Below are 18553 nucleotides of genomic sequence, written 5' to 3'. Positions count from 1 at the left end.
GCGGGGAGGAAACTTGGGGAGTAAGATCATGTGAATTAAAATTAAAATAAGATCATGTGAATTAAAATTTGCCTCTAGAAGGCAAGAGAGAGGGCATCATTGCACAGGGAGTCACCAATATTCATTATAGTCATCGGAAGCTGAATGTCTGCAGTAACACCCAAAACGGGTTGTGACAGATTATGTGATGTCCCGGGTCTGAACCAATGTTGAAGGAGCAGATGAAGGTGGAGAAGCCTGAAGCACAGTGAGAATGAGAAATTAGAATCATGGTATTAGATGGGGTACAATGTTTCAAGGAGGGATGTTCAACCTATGTTTCCCTTTAAAAGATGTCAGTTGCAGAAATAAGGCTTATCTGCAGCAGCATCATCACCTCATGATTCAAGAGTAGCAATACATTTACTCGCTTCCAGAGCTGTGAGCACTGCCTTTTGGGAACTGCCTGAAAATACTGTTTGGCAGTCGAGGGAGACAGTTGGTGTAAGGATCAGTTGGTGTAAGACTGTGGGATTCAGAGTTTCATCACCTGCTTTTGAATCATAGCGCTAATATTTATCTGCTTTGTATCCAGGGGCAAATTACTTAATCACTCTATACACTTTAGTTTCTCCTCTGTAATGTGATGAACATTCCCTCAGGGTTGTTAGCAGGATTAAATAAAATATTACATAAAAAAGCACTGAGCACACTGCTCACTTAAGGCAGATACTCAATAATAATCCAATTGCATTTTGTTATTATGCATAAAGAGTGCTGCCTTTTGCACAGAAAGATGGAGGTGTTGGCCCACCTTGCCCTGGAACATGTGCTTTAAACTTTTTCTGGGAGTAGTGATGGGTCGTGCTGAGTGTTCACAGTTGTTCACCTGCTTCACTCCTGAGCTCTTGAGTCATCAGGAAGATGGTTGGCCAGCCTTCCAAGTGCAGCCTGTGACTAGGGGATGGTTTGTCTTTATGTGAAGTGTTTACCTGAATGTGACCTGAACTATGTGAGCATGGAGCAATGACAAAGGAAATGTAACCAGACAGAGCCTTGTGTAACCGTCACCAAATACTTACCTGAAATAAACAGCGGGAATATATCTTATATCATGGGTCTTCATTCAATACAAAGCAATTTCCAAGAATGAGAGCTATTGCCTCTTGGAAATGTGAATGAATAGTGAGCAAATTGTCAACAGTTGCCACGCATATGTAAAAACAATGAAAAAAGTGTAAGGAGACACTATTCTGCTGTGAAAATAAATTAGCTAATACACGAGAAGTTCCTTTGTATTTTCGCAAGAAGATAAAAATTGATTTCAAGGTGTTTTGATTATCACTCATTACAGTCCACAGTGACTTTCATGTTCACTTTATTTAGTATGTCTGCTAGTTACTGAAAGTGGGCGGGGGGAAGAGGAGTTCAGGGCCCGAGTTCTCCAGCATGGGGAAATTTGCTGAGAGTTTTGACAAGGAGGGGACAGAAAGATGCCATTCAGAAAGCTTTGAGATCTAAAACATTCTCCTGAGAAAATAGTAAATTATTACTTGGTTAAAACAAACAAAACCAGGAATCAGGAAATAAGAGTTTTAAAGTTTTCTCTGTTCCTACTGTCATTCACTGACACGCCAGATGACTGGACTTGGCTTCCAGCCCTACAAACAACTAGCAGTTTATTTCAGAACTCGGGGCTTTGTTTTTCCCATCAGTAAAGGAGGGATTGGGACTAAATCAGCTTTAAAATTTCTTCTTGTTTGCATATCACATTCTCTTTGTTGATAAGACTAGTAGAATTTGCAAAGACTGTCTAGACTAATATTGTTTTTTCTGAGGAATCTTTTACAATGTGAAAAGGAGCTGCAAACCTCCCATGGACAGAAACCCCAGAGAACTAGCCTATTCCATTGTTGGGCAGGTCATTCCATTGGGAATTCCTTCTTATGTTTAGTAGATGCACCATTTCTTTGATTATCATTTTATATGTTCATGTGTTTGCTTACCTCTACGAAAGGTCTTACGTTGGCTTACAGTACTGAAACAGTGTAAAATACAGCTAAACATAAAAAAAGACGAAATCAATGAAAAAGAACAGAGAAATAGATTTTGCTGAGCCTCTAACGGGAGATAATTATCACAGTTTAGAAATCAGTTTAGCCGAGGATTCTCTGGCAGACAGGGCAAAAAGGGAAGCACGCTGTGCTTCTTACTGCCTTCGTAGGAGATGCGTTCTGATTTTAAACATTAAGGTCAAAGAAAATGAGTTCATGGGGGTCTTTATATAAAGAATATCAAGTATCAGAATGGACAGTCGTGCGCTGAATATGTGTACCTTGTCTTATGGAGTTAATCCTTATATGGCTTCTCTAAAAAAGCTGGAAACATTATGTATTTGTTCTTATTTTAAAGTCACTGTACCTTTATTACTGTTGGTTAGGAAAACAGAGGGAGTAAAATACTCAAAAATCTGCCAATCTTTTTATGTTGGCAAATGTAATCATCTTTGCCCTTATGAAGTTACGGTTTTCACAGGGAACCTCAGCTGGGTTCCCTTAGCGGTAAAGGGCCCCGGGATATGGGAGCCGCCAGATGCATCCTCATGTTTGCAATTACACTATTCTCTTAGTTTTGTATCCCACTTATTTCCTTATCACATTATGTTTTTTCTTGTTACTACATAATTTTTATGATTATATTTTTAACTCTCAATTTTCAGATTTACTACAATTTAGCAGTCATTTAGCGCTATAAAAATGCTGCAGTGAACATCCTTATACATATTGCTTTTCCTATTTTGGATGATGAACTGCAGTTAGTTTCCCATATAAATGCCTTTATTTGAATTTCATGTTGGAAATGGACCCACATTAATGGACATGATAAGAGCCACCCCTTTGCAATGTGTCAGTGTATTTATATTAAGAATGCTGCTGCTGATAATTACTCATTACATTTTCTGTGTTTTCTTTTTCTCTTCTTTTCTTTTCTTTCTTTTTTTTTTTTTTTTTCATGTTCTGTTTTCTTTATGAGGACCCATGTGAGAAATTTCTCGCACTTCAATTCCAGGAATAGTTGTGGTTTTTTTTGTATTTTTGTTTTTTGTTTTTTGTTTTTTTTTTTTGGTTTGGGTGTTTTTTTTGCTTTTGTTTTTGAGTAATGTTAATGTTACTATGTTCAGTTAATGGTATTATGTTCTTCACGGAATCAGGTAACTGGATGTGTTTCCCTCAGGGCTATGAGCTGCCAGAAATGCAGAGAGCCAAATCTTTGGCGTGCATCTAGCAAACCTGGATTGGAATGTAAAGAATACCTTACATAAAGCATACCAGCCTTGTTCCTAGAGTATCGTCCTTCCCTCTACCTTTTGTCCTCTTTCCTTTACCCACTTATTCTAAATTTTCTTTTATTTTGATAATTTATGCAAGCCTTTGAGTCTTTCTGGAACAAATCAGGGATAGAGCTAAATAAATGCATGTCAATATTTGGATTATTTCCTTAGGGTAAGTTTTGAAAAGTGGAAGCACCGGCTCTCATGTCACATTAAATCTTAGCTCAGTGAAAGATTTTCTGTAGGAAACTGAAATAACATAATCCAAGCATGTAAATTCCTGGTGATTTATTGCAGATATAATACTGAGTGAGATGTTAGAGTCCCGAGAGGAATAAAGAGTCAAGTTGTTTCCTGGAGACTTTCTCTGCAATATTAGATGCTGTAAATGGCATTTCATGTGAAACTATGGGAGATACTCCCAGTTATCTAGCAAAATATTCAGTGTTACAATTATGTACTATTAATTAAAGAGATACTCATTTTGCTTTTTCTTTCTTTCTTTCTTTTTTTAGTTTCAGTGTGTGTGTGTGTGTGTGTGTTTTGAAGTAGGCTCTTCACCCAGTGTGGGCCTCGAACTCACAACCCTGAGATCAAGAGTCGCATCCTCTACTGACTGAGTCAGCCAGGTGCCCTGAGATATTCATCTTCTTAAGATAACATTTGTATAAACAGTAAAATTGACATTCTGTTCTGAAAATTTAAGAGCCAGCTTTGATAGGGAGTTGGCTTACTTTTAGAAAGAGTCAGACCGTACGGGTCTTGAGGAGAAGGCCAACATTTTTCTCAAAAATGTCATTAAGTATTTGGACAATATATGGTTCAGCCTCATGATTTCTGTGCTATATAATATGGGAGAGACAGTCGATTTTTATGTGTAAGGGTAACTGATTATGTCATCTTTGACTTATAAAGGTACCTAGTGACTGGATGTGTCCTCAAATAGTATTTTTAGTAAGTTTTTTTGAGTCAACTATTGAGAACATTCTCTTAATCAGTCTTCACTCAGCCTACCAGTTTAATAGAGTTACTGACCAATGTCCACAGCACTCTCAAATATGCCAGGCTGGAAGGCAAATGTCCTTGGGGACCCACTAGTTGAGATGTACGCAGAAAAATAATTCTATTTGTTCACTGGTTGTATTGTGTGCGTTTTTTCCCAGAGAAGGAGATAACAACTCTTCTGCATGATACTGCTTTAATATTTTAAGACAGATGTACTTTCTCCTTTCAAAACGATTCATACTGGGATCCTTCTGTACCTGCTATAGAACAAAATAGAGTGTAAAATGAGTGTGTGTCTTGAATTCTGTTTTAATGGGGATACAGTATAATAACTCAATTACATGTTATTTACTTGTTGGTTTAGACCAATCTTAGCGTGATTTCTGAGGCAATGGTGTTGGAGGAATCATCATGACTATCTTCATAGTAGTTTTGAAAAGTACTAATAATAAACGGGAGTTTACAAGTGCAGGAGCTCTCTCACACAGAATTAATAGCAATTTCTTCATTTAATACATTTGGTGGCCACTATGTTATGTAGCCATTATTGTGCAAAGAGTGGAAAATTCTACTTTGGGAGTGGCTCTCTTTTGTTGTCAAAGCTATTTGATAATATTGATATTCTAATATAGTACTCACACATTGCACATTTAGATATATCTATCATCCTTTGTGAATAATGACACTCAAACTATCCCTGGGGGGGTATATAGATAAGATCATTATTCTCATTTTCTAGATAAGGAAACTGAAATGAAATTCCTTGCCTAAGGTCAAAGAACAAATCACTGGTGGAATAAGATTAGGGCAGTGAGTTCTTGATTTTCAATCCTTTGTTCAATCATCTAAGTCATAGTGTTTTACTCGGTATGGGAACAGATTATTATCAGTCAAGAGGAATAAGGCTGTGCCCAGATGATGCCAGAAGATCAGCTGAAAAATGAAAATCTGCTCAATCAACCATTTGTTTATCTATAAAATGCCAAGCTACTCATTTCACTGATATTTTTCACTGAGCTACTAGCTTGCCTTTGTGTCTTGCAGACACAGTCTCTAACTGGACGTTCCTGTTGTATTCTAAAGTTCATTTCTGGACGTTCTGTCTTTTAAAAATCTAATTGTGGAATATCGTGGAATTCGTAATGCTTTAATATGTACTGAATACTATGTTAGTGGTGTGGTAGAATGGGGACAGAACTCCTTGAAAGCTCACAGCACTACTTCTGCAGCAAACACTCTTCTACCAGCAGAGACGATATAAAGTAAGATCTCACCGTCAGGAGAAAGCTGGACTTCTGCATCTGCTATCAACCACCAAGAAAAGCACTGAAGTCTGGCACATAGGACTGCAGTCGTTAAGATTCCATCCCTATGACACAGATTCCCCCAGAATTAGTTACTCTGGAAGTGAAGGTGGCCAGATAATCACGGGCCCTGTGCCGCAGCCCTCACAGAAGTCCATGGGGAGAAATAGTTGAATTCTCTCAACATTCACCAAACCTTTATCGTACTCCTCCTGCATGCTTACCTACATCTCCGCAATATATCCTAATTCTTGGACATATTCCGGTAGATTAATCTGTTGACAGGTGAAACATTTTCCCCTAGGTCAAGCAGCATAAATGAGAGTCAAGATGTAAACTCAGGATGCCTGGCCTTTTAGCTAAATCCATTCAATCATGATGCTCCCTGAGTTTGTTGATATTTTATAGTTAGCCTTATGGTTTTTGCTGATGAACTACTAGAATGCTTAATTAGTCTGAACTCATTCACAATAAGAATGGCACAAACATTATCATTCACTTATAGTCTATAGAATTTGGAATAGGTTTGGTCCAATAATAAAGATGGCAGCGAGCCAGAAAAGGAATAGAAAATTCATTTCTCCCTAGTTCTGAGACCCCGTCAATTCCATCTTTATTAAGAACAACAACTTGGAAATGTCTGGACTCACTACTAACAAATTAAAACCACTTTTAAAAAAACAATCATATATTTTGGATTTGATTACTCAAGAGTACAATATTAAAAGGGCCTTCATCCTGACTAAAATGTATTGGATTTCCCTGATGTAGCTTCTGTGGTCTAATTTGTACATCATATATATAGAGATAGATAGATAGATGTCTTTCAGTCTTATTTAGGTTGAAAACTTGAATGAAGCAAATATAAATATCCGTGCTGTCAGTTAGAGATGGAGTAGTTATTTCTGTGTTATGCTACAGAAATTAAAAAAAAAAAAAGATCTAAATTTGAATGACGATCCTCTAATAGTATCTATATTCTGGGGCTAAGTGTGTTTTCTTCCCTTTAAAAATAAAATTCCAGGGAATTTGTCTTGAAATATTTATATAAATCTCTATTTAATTTTGCAGCAGACATTTCAGAAGCTTGTATTTCACTTCAAAGTCAAGGGTTGGTGAATCATCTCCATTCATTTAGCAGATGTTTATGTTAGGTGTTACTCTGTGCCAAACTCTGATTAGATATTGGGTCAAAACAGCAGAGCCCCTGCCATCAGGGAGCCACCTCTATCGAGATAAGTAGTTTCCTAGTTAAACGGGGTGATAGGAGGGAGCTGGGGAGAGGTGCATTCAATAGGGTGGGTGGAGAAGGGTGGTTCTGAGGATTTAAACTGAGATCCGAAGGAAGGGCCGGCTATAAGTAGATTCAGATTTGTAGGAAAAGCATCCAAGTAAGTGGTGCTCAAGGCTCTGAGGTGAGAATTACTTGTTTTTGAAAGGACTACAACACGTAATGGGAATTCAGGGAAAGAAAGCAACAGCCATCAGAAATGTTTGATTACTAAGGTGGAAACAATTGGAAATTTGGAGATTTCTTAAAGCCTGCTCTTTTATTTTAATGATGGGGAAACTGAAGCCAGGTGAGATTGATGTGTTTTTGGTCATACACAAGTTAAATTGTAACCTGGGACTCCCATTTCCAGATCTATTGCTTTTTATATTAAACAAAATTACTTTTATTGTGCTTGAGAATGCTAAATGTATTGCAAAGTATTGGTTTTTACAGCTGAGAATTGAAACCTTTACAGAGTTGGCAAACATTTATTTAGGCTTTCTTTATAATCAATAACAGTTGCCAAAGCCTTATCAATCATTGAGATTTGCGTCCCTTATTAAGAAAATCACAGGGAGTACTTTAACCCTTCAGTCATTTATTGATTTTAGTCTCCAGCTTGGAAATCTTTAGATCTTTTGTGGTGCATCAGAAAGGAATTCCTGTTTATGTTTAATTTTCACACAGTCCACTTCAGTTTGAAACCAGATATTGTCCATCTTGTTTAAAAGCGGGAATTTTTTTTTATTGCTTCCAATCATTTCCAATTATAACCTTACTGGCTTGCTAGACATCTCAGCTATAATTTATGCACTTTTCTGTTTGATAAATGGGAAAGCTTGAATTTTCAGGCCAATCATTTATATAAATTGCAGGTATGCTTTCTATTTAGCTACCTTTCTACTTCTAATATTTGTATTGCTTTGTGGAGAAATGAATTGGGCTAATATTGTTGACAGCTCTCCTTGATTTTTCTGTTAGCCTTTTAATCCATATATAGGGATTGTTATGAGTTTAGCTCTATATCCTGATAAAACCTTCCATTTGGTGATGATTATTCAGGGCAACTAACATTGTCCCAAGAGTCACAGTCAGTGGGAATGGTAACTTGACAGATCAGAGAGTATAAGAATATGTTGCAGATACTTCAAAAATTGTAATTTAAGAAACTTATATGGCTTTTGGGGAATCTGAATATACTCCCACCCTCTGTATTATGAAAAACTAAAATATTTTTCTGTGTGCAGATGATGTGATTCTTTTTTTCAGTTTTATTGAGGAAAAATTGAGAAAATTATAAGATATTTAAAGTTTACAATGTGATGATTTGATATACTTTGTGAAAGCATTACTCCCACTGAATTAATTAATACATTCATCACCTCACATATTTACCTTTTTTTGGTAAGAGAACAATTGAAGTTCTTTTTTTGCAAAGATTTTATTTATTTATTTCACAGGGAGAGAGAGAGCACAAGTGGCGGGAAAGGGGCAGGGGCAGAGGGAGAAGCAGACTCCCTGCTGAACAGGGAACCCAATGTGGGGCTCGATCCCAGGACTCTGGGATCATGACCTGAGCTGAAGGCAGACACTTAACCAACCGAGCCACCCAGGAGCCCCTAAAAACATTCTTTTAAATTGACGTGTGACATACGTAACAAAAGTACACAATTTGTAAGAGTTTGGTTTGATGAGCATTCAGAAGGTGAATACACCCATGTGTAAACCAGCACCCAGTCAAGAAAGAGAATCTTACGAACGTGCCAGTCTGACTCCAAATGTCAGTAGTTTTGCTAGTTTTTAAATAATGGTTTTAAATAATAGTTTTCAATAATATTTGTGAGATTCATTCATGTTGATGTGTGTATTTATAGTTTGTTTATTTACATATCTGTACAGTATTCCCTGGGCAAACATACAATAATTTCTTAGTCTGTTCTACAGTTGATGGACATTTGGATTGTTTCCAGGTTTAGACTCTTACAAACAATGCTGCTAAAAGCATTCTTGTACCTGTGTTTGGGTGCATATATTGTGCATTCTGTTGGTTACATACGTTGGAGTGGAATTACTATCCTATAGGTATGATTATGTTCAACTTTAGTAGACCATGACAGTTTTCTAAAATGATTGTGAAAATTACACTTCCATCATCCGTGTATGAGAGTTCCAGTTACTCTTACTTCCTTGTCACCACTTGCTATTGTCTGTTTTTTTTTTTTATTTTAGCCGTTGTGATGTGCACTGATTATTCTGTGAGGAAAACATTGTCCCTCCCAGCAGCGTGCCCTCAGTAAACCTCCACGCTGGGATTGAGCTGTCTTCTACTCAGTCTTCTTTTCTTTCATGAGAGCATTGCTCCAGCTTGACCAGTTATTGGAGCACAAGTGTCTATATTTAGCAGGGAATTCGGAATATCTGTATCTCTGGTAAATGCTGCTCAATACTTACCAATAACTTTGCTAAATGAAAGACGAGCTTATGAAATGTATCAGGCAGTATTCTGAATGCAAGTGCTTTAAAAAAGTCCCCAATCCAAACTAGTTTAAGTAAAAAAGGTGACTGATTGATGCTTCTAGCTGAGAAGCCAAGCTTGGGGGCGCTCCAGGGGTTAAGCTTCACTTTCCATATCAAGGAAAGAGCTTCTCAGGCAAGCTCTCTCCCTGCCTGGGGGCAAGATTTTGCCAGGTGCTCCAAACTTCCAGCAGTTAAACAGAAACCAAACCGAAACAACCACCATAGCAACAGACTTCTTCCTGTGTTCTTAGAGCTCTCTAGCGCAAGTCCTGGATTTGAGGCTTTTTGGCTCTGTTCATTCCTTGGCTCAGGGTTGGCACCCATATCTTTGGACCACATGCTCTTAGAGGAGCAATGATTCGCTGAGGAAAACTGGGGTGCTATTACCAGAAGAAGGGAGGATGGCTGGTGGTAAGCAAAAGCAACAAAACACCCACTCTAAGTCAGATGATTTGAAAAAGGGTGTACAGTCTGTTCATTCCTTTAGCTGTTACAAGACTTGTCCTTGGATCAAACAGTAGTGCTGCAAAGTTGTATACATGGATTGCATTATTTGAGGCCCTGTGGAATTTCTTTTATTGGACTGTGCTTGGACATTCTGTTATCGGCCTGCATTTAGAGACAGTATAACGAGCTGCCCTGCAGGATTCCTTATGTTATTGTTGGTAGTACTGAGGACACTGTTTTATTCTCCACTTTATAGGATTTCATGGGAGAAAATTCTCCATGGTCTCTGTACCAGGAAGAGTTGAACTGTTTCTAAACAAGTTTTATGATTTCATCTTAGGGTATTTCTGAAACGGATAATGTTTGCTTCTTTGCATTGCTGGTATGAGAGTCAATTTTTTTTTTTTTTTTTTTTTTTAAGTGAGCTCTACTTCCCAGTGTGGGGCTTGAACTCACGAACCCGAGATCAAGAGTTGCATGCTCTACCGACCAAGCCAACCAGGCACCCCTAGAATGACAGAGTCAATTTTATGGCTTGTTTTAATCGAGTCAAATAGGCCTCAAAGCCTAGCTTTTTTAGTGGTGACCTCACTCCTTTATTTTTATTTTATATTTCCTTTAAATGTGATTTCCCAATTCTTTTTCCCTTTTCTTCTGCTATATAACTTTTGTAAACTTCCTGAAGTCTTTTCTGAAACCAAGTTGTGAAATAAATAGAACTTATGAAAATTTTATTCCATGCATTGAAACTATCACCGCAAAATAAGTAAATCTGCTTGGCTTTGGCAAGAAGTGTATTAATAGGACTTATTTTGGGTTCTAGTTTTAGATGAAAGGGTTGTGAAACACTACAGAATCAGAAGACTGGATGAAGGGGGCTTTTTCCTTACCCAGAGAAGAACCTTTTCAACACTGAATGAATTTGTGAGCTATTACACCAAGACGAGTGACGGCCTGTGTGTCCCGCTGGGAAAACCATGTTTAAAGGTGAAATGCTTTCAAGCTGTGTTCATTTTGAAGTTAACTTTTTTCCTTCAGATATTGGAGTATCTCTCATGTGATCTGTCTGTTCAGAAAAAAAAAAAGGTCATTTGATTACCTGAGGCAGGGATAGACAAACTATGGCCTATGAGCCATACTGTCCCACACTTATTTTTTAAATACCAAATTTTATTGGAACATGGGCATGCTCGTTCATTTACAAATTGTCTTTGATTTTTCTCCATACTAGCAGAGTTAATAGTTGCAACAGAAACCTCATGGCCCACAAAGAATGAAATATTTACTATCTCATTCTTTTCGGAAAAAGTTTGCCAACCCCTGACCTAAGGCACTCACTCAAGACAGAAAATATTCATTCTTTGCCCTAGGAAATTGATCTGTTGTCCTGCCACTGGAGTACTTAATGATATGGCTGGAGGGAAAAAAAGGTGCCCAAATATAATTCTTATTTAGATCTGTATTCGAGAATATTAATATGAAATTACTAGACTCATTATCTGGTCTGCATAGAGATGTCATTTAACTAACTGCTCTAACAGTGTGACCAGGCCAAACAACATTTATAGAATTTATCTACATCGATCATTATTCAGTTGTTGCATGTTTTACCTAGACTTATTTAAAGTTATGGAGTGGTCTTGCACTGTCCTGGGGCAAAACCTCAGCTCCTCATCAGAGTTCAGGTCTCATGTCCTGTCAGTGGGACAGCCAGCCCTGTGGTTTATGTCTGGATGATCAGTGAAGGGTTACTGGTTACACCTGACCAAGATTTTATGGACAAGTAGAAGTTGCAGAACTTTGTCCAGTATGTAGGGAATTCAATGACTTAAATCTTGCCAAGTGAACCTGCAGTTTTGGTATAACTGTGTTCATCTTGGATGATATAGGCATGACCCCACAAGAATATGTAAGCTCATGTTAAGAATAGCTTACCTGATGCAAAGATGTGGCTTAAAAAATACTCAGGTTAACCAGTATTGTTGAATTCTGGTGGGGACAAGTGTGTACTCAACGTGCTGATGATTTGGCAGAGGAGCTAAGATAATTTCTGATGGTCGATAATGAACTAGACGATGAACTCCAGGAGGGCAGGGATCTTGTCTGTTCTGTTTACAGAACGGCACCTTGTTGGTGCTTGAAAAATACGTATTTACTAAACGAACAAGTACATGAATGAACAAATACATAAATGAATTTGAAACAAGATGAACATTTTAATTATGCAAAAATATATGATACATATGGTAAATGCTATAGACCAAAGAATTTGGGAAGTAATTGTGAATGAGGTGGAACTTCAAATGGGCCTTAAAATTGGGAGGATTTGGCTAGGCAAAAAGTCAGAGGAAAATCAAGCCAGACCCACGTAAGGGTAGCATTGGATGTGGGGTGGGACAGATGGACAGCTGGTTGCCTGATGTAGCAAGACTTGGGGGGAGATCAGCTCAAAGAGGCAATGTTATAGATTCTGCCATGATTGCTTTTCATTTTAAAGTAATTAGAATAAAATGTACAATGTTTTGGTTTTAAAAATGGTGTCTTCTTAAAAAGTGCCTAGACTATTATTTTCAACCCCCCAAATTCTTAAATCTTTTTCTCATAATTATTCTAATTATTCTGTGAAACAGATGCAAGTGCCAGTGCCTTTTGATTTGTCGTATAAAACCGTGGACCAGTGGGAGATAGACCGCCAGTCCATACAGCTTCTGAAGCGATTAGGATCTGGTCAGTTTGGTGAAGTGTGGGAAGGCCTATGGAACAATACCGCTTCAGTAGCAGTAAAAACATTAAAACCAGGTACGAGACTGAGAATGGCAAAGCTTAAATGTCAGATGTTGATTTTTAGAAGCTCAGCTTGCTACTGTCAATGTCCAAGGGGTCACAGGACAGCCAATGCAGGTACCATGCAAGTGTTGTGATCACTTTTTCTGGACCAGGTGACAAGAAGGTATAACATGCTTTAGATTGTAAAGGCAAGAGCAAGTTCCTGCGATCAGCTAATGCTTAAAATATCCCCAGTGCAAGATTTCAACAAGGCATCTCTTCTTCAGAGTTTGGATTATCCCTCTTCCCATTTTTTCCCTAGGCTTCATGAAAAATACTGACTTCACTGAAAATAACAAATCAATGGAATCTTGGAGATCTTCAGGGAGAAACCATTTTATTAAATACTAATTGTTTATGGTTAAAAGGTAAAAGGGTCCATCTAAATGCCCTCATATTTGGAAATGTAGGAACTAGTTTTTTCTTCCATCTTCCTTTTTCCTATCATGGAAATTAAAAGTACACTAAAATCATATTTATTCTGCCAGGCATTATCCCCTCCATTTTAAAAGCAGGATAAGAAAATTTAGAAAGATTAAGTAACTTTCCTAAAACTTACTAGTCCTATGAACTTAGGTAAGGTTTTAAACTACTTTAAGTCTCAGTTTTATCATTTGGAAAAAAGAGGGTCATTAGTGCAAATGCTTTGAATAATGTCTTGAACAACAATAAAGCTTGTTGTTCATAGTAAGTGACCAGGAAAAACTGTTCTTATTTTAATTATCATCATCATCATCATCATCATTATTATTATTACTGTAAGGTCAGTCAGTGGCAGAGCTGGAATTTGAACCCACACCTATCCCTGTTGCATCACCCCAGTGAAGTAACATTCCATGACAGTACGACATTACTGTAGTTGCCTCATATCTACTTCTAATAACATAGGCAGGAATAATAACCAGAGGCTAGAATATAGTTCTCTGGGGGACCTTCCTTCTTTACCTAACCCAGAATCCTTAAGGGTTCAGAAAGCCTCCCGGTGACAGAACTTGAGCATCTGGGTGCTGCTGGGTAGCAGTCTTGTGTAACACCATGGTTCCCAAACTGTGTGCCAAGGCACTTCGGGGCACCACAGTGAATTCACAGGAGTGTCATAGGATATTTAAAAGTTTTGAGGTAAACAACTTGAACATAGTTCAGTATTAGATCATGTCACATTCCCTTTTCTGACATCATATCTTTGTGAAAATGGGTTTTTGGTGGGGACTGGGATCACACGCAAGTGAGTTCTTAATAAATGTTAGCTTCAGTGGGGCTGCTGACAGCTGTCCACTGAGGTGCAGATTCGCTAGTGCAGGACTTCGGTCTCAGCATCTACACCTGCCTTCTGAAGTGATGGAGAAGCACTTTTGAGTGGCCAGATGTCATGTGAGCACTCCAGGGGAGGACGATCTATTCCAGCACCTGAGATTTTCCCAATCACTGCATATATATTATTTTGAATCCTGAGCTTGTTGACAATTGAGCCTAAGCTTTATTTCCCAATCTAATCATTGTTTTCCAAAAATGAAGCAGCCAGCTATTCATCCTAACATTGTTCTTGAAGGAAGGCCTTCTGGAGGTCAAAAGAGAACAACAAAAAAAATCGCATTTCTTATATTAAAAAAAAAAGCCACGATGGTTTTCTCTCCAACAGGAATAATTATTATTGATTTACAGTGTAATAGCAGCAAACAGCTTTGGTGATTGGTTAAATGTCTTCACTTCACCGGGGCCATTAATCAATCTTAGCAGCTATTTATTGCTTAGCATACTACCACGCAATAAAGACGAGCCTGAAATCAACTCCCACAGTAGCTTTGACAGGCAAAAATTAATATTTAATGTTGCATTACTAGCTGAGTTGAAATTGGGTCTCTGCTGTGCAGCTGGTCAGCTGTAACCAGTGATGCTACGGAGAGCTCTGAGCAGACGTCTCGCGCCGAGGCTCCTGATGTCCCGTGGGTCCAGCTCTTGGGCAGAGTCTGACTTGGCAATGATTTGAGTGTCCTGCATTCCACGAATCTGATGGCTACCAAAGCATTAGGGTAGAAACATACTGTATATATAAATTGCCTGAATGGTGATAGTAATTGCTTTTATCACTGGAAGCTTCATGAATCAGATTATTTTGGGGGTGGGTGGGGAGAATCCCACTATATCCATACTTGACCATAGGCCAGACTAATTGCAACAAGAAGAAAGTCCTTTATTATGTTTTGGGTGCCTCTTTTCTTTTCAGCTCCATTTTGCCACTATTTGATTATGTGGAGCAAACCAATGGTAGGGATGGAATGGAGGAAGCATAGAAAATCATGATGGAAATGAGAATAGGTCATTTTTCTCTCTTCTCCCTCTTTGAGTCCTTGCCCCTTCCCCTCCTCAGTCTGTGAGAAAATAGAGTTGATGTGTTTGGTTTTTCCTAGAGTATGCATATTAATAATAATACAAATAATGGCCAATAGTCATTGAATATACATATGCCAGGTATTGCTGTTTCCCGGTGATGATATTATGGTATCAGTCGGGTTTTTAGCCATGTTTTACAGATGAAGAAATTGAAGTTCAGAGACATTTGGTAACTTGCTGAAGATCACACAGTGAGCTAAGATTTGATCAGAATCTGGAGTTTGACCAAGCCTGTGTTCTGAACTTCTACACTCTCAAGGGAATACCAAAGGATAGACTGCCTAAATGCTTTATGTGAAATGGTCTGCAAGTCACATGTAACTCTCCTTAACTTCATATTAATAAACAAGTTGGAGTGTTATCTTAGAATGTCAAAGCTTATCCATGCCTGGGTTCAAATATCAGTCATGAAGTCTTCATCATGAGACAGATGAATGGAACAGTCTCTTTGAGCATCAGTGGAAATGATATTTGCACTATCCGTGGTGAATACTGAGATGTGAAATGACAGTATTCCTTCAGTTACAGTAATGTCTCTGAAACATCATATCCTAAAAAAAATTGAAAGATTTTTAAAAATTACTGATGAAATATAAACTCCAGGTATCCTTCCTCTTCTTAGACTTTATTTGTTGTTAACTACTTGGCACTTTGCATGGTAAGAGTTGAGCCATTAAAATACAATGTAATTGTAGGCAAGTCTTCATAATAGGTCCCAATACTGTCTCCTTATCATTCTGCTAAGCTCTTAAGAGTCTGACTACAGAAGTATTAATATAGGAGAAAATGTTGAAGATCAATTTCAAGTTAGACATAGAAGACTGGTAAAAAAACCCCACTAAGTTTTGGGTGTAGCCCTTGAATGTTTTCTCCTTGGCCTTTACCAAATATCCCTACAGAATGAAGGACATAAATATGGCAGAATGTCATTGCTTTAGGATTGTTATCCAGCTGTTCCCACAGTGGGTACCAGGGACAGGGCAGCTATCAGTCTTCTCTGGATCCTGGACCAAAAAGCTCTGGCTGCAGTAATTAAACATTCAGTGTCCTGCAGCATTCACGGTAATAGAATGTCTTCTCTTTGTGTTCTTAATTTGCTGGCCTTGTTTTATCAATTAGACTGTCAGTCACTCCTTTTCCCTTCATTTTTCATATGGACCAGCATCAACCTCTCTTCACCTACAGGTCATAACACATAAATTACACCCCCTTGATGCACCAACACGTCAGCTATTAGGTTGCCCTGGTTGGACTGATTCTCTTCTTTGATAAATCTGAAGATTTGTGACACCAATGCTCTTACTTTACTGAGAAGCAGGAAGCAATCTTAGTGATTCCCACCAGACTGCTGTGAGGATAGGAATGCCTCAATAACATGAAGTGATTTCCTCCTTTTCTTGTTTCAGGTTCAATGGATCCAAAGGACTTCCTGAGGGAGGCACAGATAATGAAGAATCTAAGACATCCAAAGCTTATCCAGCTTTATGCTGTTTGCACTTTAGAAGATCCAATTTATATTATTACAGAGTTGATGAGACATGGAAGTCTGCAAGAATATCTCCAAAGTAAGCTAAAGACTTAATAAAAGGAAAAAAAAAAAAAGAGGAATTTAGTTTAGCTAGTCCTATAAATGTCAATTTAGCAAGCCTTCTATAACCCAGTGTGATATCTGTGAGAATGAATGTCTTAACAGTGAATGGCTCAACTACATTTTAATAGGATATATACTGTGTACCAAAAGGAGGAAAAATATTTATGTAGCGAAGAACAAATTGTTCACAATAGACATATTGGAACACATAAATGTAATGTAGAAAACTGAAGACTATGAAACACCATGTTTTACATGATGCTTTGTTTCCTACAATAACTAATGGACCATTATCAGTCATGGACCAATTTGTTCTATGGCCCAGAATTAGGGGACATGGAATACCTTTGGGGAGATAGGGAGAGGTACCCTCATTCTTTTTCCTTTGCCAGTGTTTGACAACATTGTACTTGTTGGTATTTAAAATACTTCCACGGCTAGGCAACATTAGAATTTTCAGACTAAAAAGCAGAAATATACTATTGCTTTATTTCTACATCTGCTTCCTGTAGTCAGAGCAGACTTAAGGGCATTGTAAAATTTTGATGTTTATTACAAATGAATAATTTAATATGCAACAATATAATGAGTATTAAAATGAGATGTTCAAAGTAGTGGAGATCAAGTACTGAGAGAATAATTCATGCTTAAAAAAGAGACTTTTTCTATGCTTGCTTGAAATGTCAGAGTCGGATTGATAGAACGTGTAGAGGTAAAGGGAGGTGAGACTAATAGAACAAAGATATTAGAAAGATAAGAGTATTCTCTGATTTCAGGGTGACTTGTGAAGCTGGTGGTATTAAATCGCAAAGGTGGAAAAGAGGAACAAAGAACATGGGCCTGTTAAATGCTGTTAAAAAAATATGCCTAGCTCATTTGCATAAAGATAGCAAATTTAACAATATCAGAATATATTAGCCACCAGAGTAAGACTAACCTCAGCCATTGACCCCTTTTGCCTTATTTCCAGGGACAAAAGTACAGTAGCCATCTTGGGTCATCTTTAATAAAAATGCTTTGTCAAGGCCACTTGTAACAATCACGATGGTAAATCTAATAGTCAATTCTCAGTCCTCAGACCTGTTCATAGCATTTATTTCAATGGACTTGAAATAATGGAAGCACTTCCTTCATTTGGCTTCCAGGACACTTCACTCAATGGCTTTTCCTCCTCTCTTTTTTGTTGGTTCTTCTCCCATCTATGTGATTTCTCTCATTTCTCAGATCTCTCAACATTTTGGAATTTTGCAACATCACTAGTTCCCTTGCTAAGCTCAGTCAGTCTCAGGGTTAAATAACATTTATGTATCAAAGATTTCTCAAATTACATCCCTCCATTACTTCAGAATCATAAATCCAACTGCTTTCTTGACTCTACTTGAATGCTTCTCTGGATAACATAGATGTGATGCAGCAGCACCCCGTCTCCCAAATCCCAGAGGCATTTATTTCTTGCTCATATAATGTGTGCAAAATAGATTGGTTGGTGGCTCAGGTGTTTTGATCACCTTGGCAGGGGAAGGGGATGAGACTAATCTCGTTCTGGCTCTTAGAGCTCCAGTCGGGAGATGCAGAGATAACTTCTGTGCCTTTTTATCTGGTCAAACCAAGTCAGAGGGAATAGGGTAGTACAGTCCTCTAACGTGGTTGAAAGGAGAAAAAAATAAATGTTTGTGAACAGCCAGAATTTCTACTACATATGTCCATTAAAAATCTCAAAACATGTCCAAAACTGATTTTATATTATCCTCAATAATTGGCTGCTCTTGTGGTCTTTCCTTCTTTGACGATGTCAACACTCAGCCTAATCTCTTGGATCATCTCTACTTCTTCTCACAGCTTCCATCTAACCAATCAGCAAATCCAGTTGACTTTTTTCAAAATATATC

The 18553-nt window shown here is 37.9% G+C and overlaps 1 protein-coding gene across 1 annotated transcript in view; it reads left to right on the top strand.

Moving 5' to 3' along the window:
* The window catches only part of FRK (fyn related Src family tyrosine kinase), a 98930-nt gene that overhangs the window by 71013 nt on the left and 9364 nt on the right, over window positions 1–18553 (top strand). The window contains exons 3-5 of the mRNA XM_034990334.1: window positions 10680–10843; window positions 12487–12655; window positions 16480–16638. Of these exons, the coding sequence (XP_034846225.1) occupies window positions 10680–10843; window positions 12487–12655; window positions 16480–16638 (492 nt within the window). The remainder of the gene's footprint in view (window positions 1–10679; window positions 10844–12486; window positions 12656–16479; window positions 16639–18553) is intronic.

Source organism: Mirounga leonina, unplaced genomic scaffold (assembly GCF_011800145.1).
Source record: "Mirounga leonina isolate KUSES-001 unplaced genomic scaffold, KU_Mleo_1.0 Mir_53, whole genome shotgun sequence".
NCBI lineage: Eukaryota > Metazoa > Chordata > Mammalia > Carnivora > Phocidae > Mirounga > Mirounga leonina.
This window is presented reverse-complemented; position numbering and strand designations above follow the sequence as displayed.